This window comes from Wasmannia auropunctata, unplaced genomic scaffold, assembly GCF_000956235.1.
Source record: "Wasmannia auropunctata unplaced genomic scaffold, wasmannia.A_1.0 LD276096.1, whole genome shotgun sequence".
Lineage (NCBI taxonomy): Eukaryota > Metazoa > Arthropoda > Insecta > Hymenoptera > Formicidae > Wasmannia > Wasmannia auropunctata.
The window spans coordinates 2,653-10,587 of NW_012086794.1; the positions used below are offsets into that span (position 1 = coordinate 2,653).

Genomic DNA, 7,935 nt, shown 5'->3' on the forward strand with positions numbered 1-7,935 from the left:
TGGGCGGCTGGTTGCGCCAGCACCGTTTATCCCACCGTATTCACGCGTGTCGTCTCTTATCTGGATTGGATTGAGGAAAACACGATCTAAACCAATACAAATCTTGCTTCCAACTATGACACGTATTCTGTCTTTTGTTTCGTACAATTTTCTAATAATCGATTCTTAAAATTCACGAAAAGAGAGATATTGCTTCGACGTAAAAAATAATAAGAATGTGACATAGGGTTGTACATAATAGATGCCTTCAAAATTCTGTAAATATAAAAAAAAATAAATTGATTTATTTAAAAAAAAACACTGATGAATTTAATCTGTCCGAAGAAGTCGCAGCAAAAAATTATCGTGCGACTAATGCCATTTATAATTAATTATGAATCAAAATGTAGAGAAAGCAATGCTACGCGATCTGTTGCTTTGCAATACCAAACGCATACAAATATGTGCATAAAATATATAAATATGTATTTACAGATATACATATAAGGACCACTAGTTAAATAGATAAACAATTCAAAGGGACACATAGCGACTCATTAATTCAATTTAAATAATTTATCACTAAACTATAAAATTGAATCAAACAATTTTACAATCTGCATTCTAAAACGAGCAAATGAAAATGTTTTATTCGCTTATATATTACAATATAATATTATAAAAAAAACTTTTAAAATATTTTTATTATACGAAGCTACCGAAAAGCTTTGACAGAATGAAACCCTTTTGATTCCCGATCAACTCGATATAATCGCGTTACTTCTCTTTCTTCTCTATTTACTCTCTCTTTTCCTTTTCTTACACATCTTACGACCTCTCTTTCATTTTTTTCCTTTGAAGCGTCAAAGCGTCCTTGGGATAATTCGTCATGATAACTATATTTTATTGAGAACTTTATTGCAATAACTACGAAACCGTGAATTTTTTAGCTCGCAAATAAGTTAATACTTTCTTCATGACAGAGAAATTCTATAATTTATGAAAACAAATATAAAAACGGTCACGCTTATAAAACTCTACTAAATCGAACAAAAATATTCTCGATTGATTGCAGGACAAAAGCTTCATGACAGTAAATATTTTTAATAAATGTTTAAATGCAAAATAAATGTTAAGTACTTTGTATACATTTGTAAATACAAATAAATTTCGAAATAAATGTGTTCTTTACTGCTTATTGTTAGTGCTGCAAGTTCAGAGTAACTTTCCGATATTGACAAGCTTATACTATAAGTTTCTCTTTTGGATCTCACATATATATTGCACACTTACACTATTAATTACTAAGGCATCATTTTCGTGGAAACGTTTCTATGTTTATTTTGTACAACAATTATACACGATCGATAGATTTTGCGATAAATTCCCACTTTCAATACATGTAACAATTATTGTGCTTGGTGAACCTTTTACAAATATTAAGTATTGGAAAATATTTTGCGATGAAAATAATTTATGTACATATATGTAAAGTTAATTTATAAAACATGCTAATGTGTTTATCAAAGCCTTCCTAATAAGAAAGTTTTTGTAATACTGTGTTCTGTGTATCTGATTTGAATTAACAAGAGACAGTTATATAATAATGTTTATATAATAATGTTTACATAATAATGTTTATACAAACACACATACGCAATTTTTTATATTTGCGTTCTAGATATTGAAAACATTTTAATAATTACATTTGTACAAATTATTAAAATGTTTTCAATATCTAGAACGCAAATATAAAAAATTGCGTATGTGTGTTTGTATAAACATTATTATGTAAACATTATTATATAAACATTATTATATAACTGTCTCTTGTTAATTCAAATCAGATACACAGAACACAGTATTACACAACTGTCAACATACGAATGTCTGACTATCATTGACTTTTACTACTGTCGTAATATTAAACGAGTGACACTTTAATTTTGACAAAAAAATATAGTTATAAATAATATTCCTGTACACAGAAATCATTAGATGATGGATTTACGATTATCAGATAAACTAATTGTAAGTTTACTTTCACTATTGAAAGCAATCGTACTTATTGTTAGAAGAAGCTATCTAGGAGAGATACGAGATCACGTTTCCAATTTATGATCGAGTACACGGATCTAAATGCGTCTTCACAACTAAGTCTTAAACTCAAAGTCTTTGAACCTTCAAATTCTTGATTACGAATTCTTTATAAGGTCTATTAAATTTCTTCACCTCGAATAACTCTTGATTACACGGTAAAGACATAAAATATTCGTCACGTAAAAAATAGAGATTATAAATTTCAAACTTGTCTTACACTAAATCTGTCCACTTCGTCATCGCAATGGAATTCCATTGCGTTTCCACTCAGCAAAATCCATTTAAAAATCGTTCCTTGTTCGACGGAGGAAAGGGTCACATGCGATTACGAATTAAAACTTCACATTTTTTCAAATTAAATATTCGTTCCAGGAATTATGCGCCTGTGAGGATCTCATTCGATATAAAACAAAACGTATGGCACACGGGAATTAAAGTCAAGCTTTAGCACGAAACCAATAAAAAATTAATCTTTCTACTGCATTTATCACTAATATATCTAGAACCTTTATTCTTTTGTGCTATTAGTAACAACGTTGTAAGAGTTTCACCAAGCTCTACAGAATCGTTAATAATTAAAATATCTTTTTAATTATATTATAAATTATTATCTATTCTAAATCAAATATATTATAGCTAATCCTGCTGCATTGCCAATTTCGAATAAAAAATCCCAAATGAAAAAATTCTTTAAAATTATAAAAAGTTTCAACTGCGATATGACGATTATATAAGTATAATTATTTAAATTGTCAACTTTAATATTTTCAGTAAACAGAAATATAATAAAATTGACTGATATACATAAAGCCGCGACGAACTAAATTAGAGGAGAACTTTTTGAAATTTAACTTTTTAAAATTCTAATAACACTATCATCTACTTTTCAAAACAATTGATCGTTACAATCCATATCATTACATTTTCGATACGTCATAAACAGTTTATCTAATCTAGATTTCTTAAACCTAAAATACTTGATGATTGGGCTACTGATACAAAAGTGGAGTGACACAATAGAAGATAGGTACATATAAATTCGTATGATCTATGATTTCAAATCAGACTTTCATTAGTGATTGAATAATGATGTTGAGAATTTTGTGTCTCCTCAGTTTTCTGGCGTTTTCACACGGTGAGTAATTATCTTCTCGGGCTATAATCGATATCTAATCATTCGTTTAAATAAATACAAATTAATGTAGCTCCCTTAGAAGACATCCTTGTGAAAAAATCGCTTTACTGTGTGTTGGATTATTCAAATAAATGATTTTATTAGTCTGTCAATTCAATTATTAAATACGAATAAAGAAATACGACATTTGTCTCTTCTAGAATCTTCGATGAAACTTTGTAAAAAATTTACTAAACTCAAAAAGATCTGAAAATTCATTATTAAAATGATGTGCATCTGAGGAACGAACTATTACTTATGATTTAAATTTCTAATGTAAACATCGTATTTTTTTAGTCTTTTGGATTTATTTTATATAGTGATATAATGACCTATCGTTGCAGCTGGAGACCTTCCATTCTTTAATTCCCGGATCGTGAATGGAAAAGATGCTAAAGAGGGCGAAATTCCATATCAGGTATACAGTAACAAAACATGCATTTATTACGAATAAACAAAAATATTGTAATATATGCAAGTATATATATATATATATATATAAGTATATAAAATAGTTATATATAAATATTATATCAAATATACATATAAATATTTTCCATTGTGTGTGTAATTTAAAGCGTATGAAATTAATACAACAAATGAAAATACTATAGTGCTATGATTTTCACAGGTTTCTATTCAAAGAAAAAATTCCAACTTTCACTTCTGTGGCGGCTCAATTCTAAATGATAAATATGTCATTACGGCAGCTCACTGCGTTGAACAGTAATTTTATTACCATTATTATTATTTTTTTAATAATTTCATATATATGTCACGCTAACATATCCTTTCCTACGTACAAATATTATTTTACAGATATAAGAAACATGTCCTGTTCACTATGTATATATATTTAGACAAAAATTTTTTGTGTTTTAGTGAATACCTCAAAAATATAAAAGTTGTTGCTGCCACCATCAACCTGAATCAAAATAACTCGAAATCAGAACATAACGTCATAAAAATCATTGTGCACGAAGGATACCATGCATCTCAAACTTCGATTGTAAACGACATTGCTTTACTCAAGGTAAGCATGGCGTAAATTTTCTTTTTAAACGAGGAAAATAGGATCTTTGTAACGCTTTCTTAATAATTAAAAATTATAAATGACAAATAAATATCTGACATTCAGGTGCAAACTCCCTTCATAAAATCTGTCACCGTCAGACCCATTCCCCTGCCACCAAGAGGTCACGTCGTTAAGGCCAATGATGTAGCTGTTGTGTCGGGATGGGGCAGGCTCTGGGTGAGTCTTTTATCGTTATAAATATACCGTTTAATTTGTAACTTTCATATGAAAATATGGAAATAACGATTATTTGTATTTAATTATTATAATATCTTGAGATTTGCAATGTCTGCTATAAAAAAAATGAGAGAAAATCAATGTCACTCTACAGAAAATATAATTGTTATTATAAATTTACAGAAAGGAGGACCAACCACTACCAAGCTACAACGAGTCAACATTTTGATTGTTGGCCAAGACAACTGCTGGAACATATACGCGAGAAAGGGATTAAACATCTATCCTACGCATGTTTGCGCACATGATTCGTCAGCCAATAAAGGAATTTGCTTCGTAAATTTTTTTCAAGATTTCAACTATTATATCGATCAATTCATTTAATATCTGCATAGTAATAGTTTAATCGCAACCTCTTTTAAATGGTCAAATATTTGAAAGTATATTAAAAAAATGCACAAAAAAGATCTAGACCTAGAAATTGAAATGGTATCTTGCGTCTTTCAGGGTGACTCCGGTGGCCCACTGACTGTCGATGGAAAACTCGTTGGATTGGTATCCTGGTCAATTGATTGCGCCAACACAGCCTACCCTGGCGTATACACGCGTGTCGTCTCTTATCTGGACTGGATTGCAGCTAACGCAATCTAAATTCCGATCCTGTTTCCAACTACTATGACACTCTGTTTTTCATTTTATATATATTTTGTGATTATTAATTCTTAAAACACGGAAAAAAAATCTTTTTTTTTGTATAAAATATATACTACGATGTGATATAAGTACATAGTAGGTGCCCTCACAATTCTGTACACATTTTTAACAAAATAAATTGATTCAATCAAAGAAAACGCTAATGAATTTAATCTGCCGAAAAGATAATATCTGCTCTCTAAAAGTGAATCAGTCGAATTATCACCGCTTTTCAGTGTATATCAATTTTCAGTGACATACTTTGAACTGTGATAAACAGTGACTATTTCAATATTGTTTCAGTGATAATATTCTGATTCAAACAATGACTATCACTGAAAGAATGCGAGTTTCACTGCCAAGCAGTTTTGAGAGCTGAAATTTACTGTCTTTCAGTGATATTCACTGTCTGAATTAGTGTATTATTACAACATTGAAATTAAACAACATTGAAATAGTCACTGTTTATCAGTAGTTCTAAGTATGCCACTAGAAAATGATATATGTACACTGAAAATCAGTTATGGTTCTACTAATTCACTTTTAGGAAGTGTAAAAAGAATGAGAAAAAATTAATGCCACTCTACAGGAGGTATAATTGTTATTATAAATTTGCAGCAAGGAGGACCACTTCTAAGATACAACGAATCAACATTTTGACCAAGCCTACTGTAGGTACGAGAATATGCAGGAATATAACGTCTACCCCACGCAAGTGTGCGCATTTGACCTGTCATCTAAGATAGAATCTTACCACGTAAGTTTTCTTGACATTTCAACTCCCGATTATATCGATTTATATATTTAATATCTTTATAGTAATAGTTTAACCATAATCTTTTTTGAATGGTCAAATATTTAAAAGTGTAATAAAAAAATATACAAAACAAGATCCAGACATAAAATTCGAAATATCTATCTTGCTTCTTTCAGGGTGACTCCGGTGGCCTAATGACTATCGATGGAAAATTCGCTGCATTGCTATCCTGGACGGCTTGTCACGGTTTGTTCATCAGAATCTATCCTGGCGTGTGTCGAATCTTATCTAGATTGGATTGCAGATAATGCGGTCTAAATTTCGATCTTGCTTCCAATATGACACGTACTCTATTTTTCGTTTCATAGAATTTTCTAATTTTAATATTATTTCTTAAAACCCGGAAAATAAAAATACTTTTTCCATGTATGAAGTTATAACGATATGCACAGGATGTACATATAGTAGGTGTCATCAAAATTTTATATACATTTTTATTTATTTATTTTTTAACGAATTAAATTGAATTTATTCAAAGAAAATGAATTTTACCCCTGCCCGAAAAAGCCACGGCGAGGAGCTATCGTACGACGAGTGCCGTCCATCACTTATCACGAATCGAAATCCAGAGGGATTTCGACATAGAGCTATTGGATAGAGCGCAAGAGGTCGAATAGGACCTCGGTCCTGTCGCGAAATCAATACACCGTGACCGCGCGACGCTCACGTGTTGCTCTTATTTCCGGTGACACTTGGCAGAGCGGAAGCGGTCGATGCGCACGTTTTAACCGTAATTGACAGTCATAATCGCAGAGCAGCGTCTCTATTCAGGAAAACATGATCGTAGATAAAAGATGTTCGTTAATTGCGTCATTAGCAGCTCGGCTAAATGCATTCTTATTACTTTCTTTATGACGTCCGGCGACTTTGCGAGTGTGGAAAAGAAAATGGAAAATAATACGTGACGTTTCTTCAAAAAAACTAGACGCGCACGCCCTCAAGATTTACGGACGAAGAAAAGGCAGTTCGAGAACGGAAGAGGAACTTTCCGCAAGCTGCGACCCCGAGAAGGAGAAAAACGACATAAAAATATAGACGAACTTATTACATTTGTTTCTTTTTCTAAGAAGTAACTAATAGCAAACGTTAGAAACTTTTCGAATAAGAACAAGACGAGCCGTAACTGCAATGAGGCGACTGCTATACTCGACAAGAAAGCGCGAGCGCGAATCGTTCATACCGAATTCTGTTCTGCCACCGTATTTACATTGCTAATGAAATTTCATTTCTGCTTTCGCCGTTCTTCCTTCAAGAGGCGCGTGATAGGCTTCTACATCGCTCTTTGATTTTATTTTATTATACGACAATAAAACGGTCGTAAAGTTGCTCATTTCCGGAAATTATTATTAAGTACAAACGTCTGTTATTAAGTTCTTCTTCCGAGCATTTTATTAAAAAAATATCCTCAATGATTTCACGAAATTCAAATTCGCTATTTGTGTGAAAAATTAATTTCACAATTTTGTTGGTATAACTGTATATAGCAAAATTTTCATATCTGTTAAATTCTCAGAAATTAATTTGTCGCGCAGAGACGGAAGGCTACTTTCCGTCCCACTAACAACGTTTCGACTCAGCACGTAACAGATGTTATAAACTGTCTCTCACTATATCGCGCATAAATATTCCGGAATAACTTTATGGTTCAGAATCGCGTACTAAATATATAGTATATTTAGTGTTGGTTGGCCGAAATAAAATATATAATATATATATATACACACACACACACACATATATACACATACTGTGAAGACCATATTCCCCAGCCAAACTATCCGAGCAGATACGTAAACTTGTATAGTTTGCAGAGCTTATATGTGTCCCCCCCCCCCAGTTCTAGAGAGCTAATTTCTACAGTATTACAGTATTATGAAGTAGCTGCAAAAGCATTATTCTCTCCCATAACTGCGCATAAAG

The 7,935-nt window shown here is 31.6% G+C and overlaps 1 protein-coding gene across 1 annotated transcript; it reads left to right on the forward strand.

Annotated features, from left to right (window-relative positions):
• Positions 1-3,105: 3,105 nt before the first annotated feature.
• Positions 3,106-5,315, forward strand: LOC105461870 (trypsin-1-like). The gene is made up of 7 exons (XM_011708374.1): positions 3,106-3,214; positions 3,598-3,671; positions 3,885-3,979; positions 4,136-4,286; positions 4,392-4,505; positions 4,689-4,841; positions 5,013-5,315. The coding sequence occupies exons 1-7, from the start codon at positions 3,166-3,168 to the stop codon at positions 5,154-5,156; spliced, it is 780 nt and encodes a 259-aa protein (XP_011706676.1). The 5' UTR covers positions 3,106-3,165; the 3' UTR covers positions 5,157-5,315.
• Positions 5,316-7,935: the final 2,620 nt, after the last annotated feature.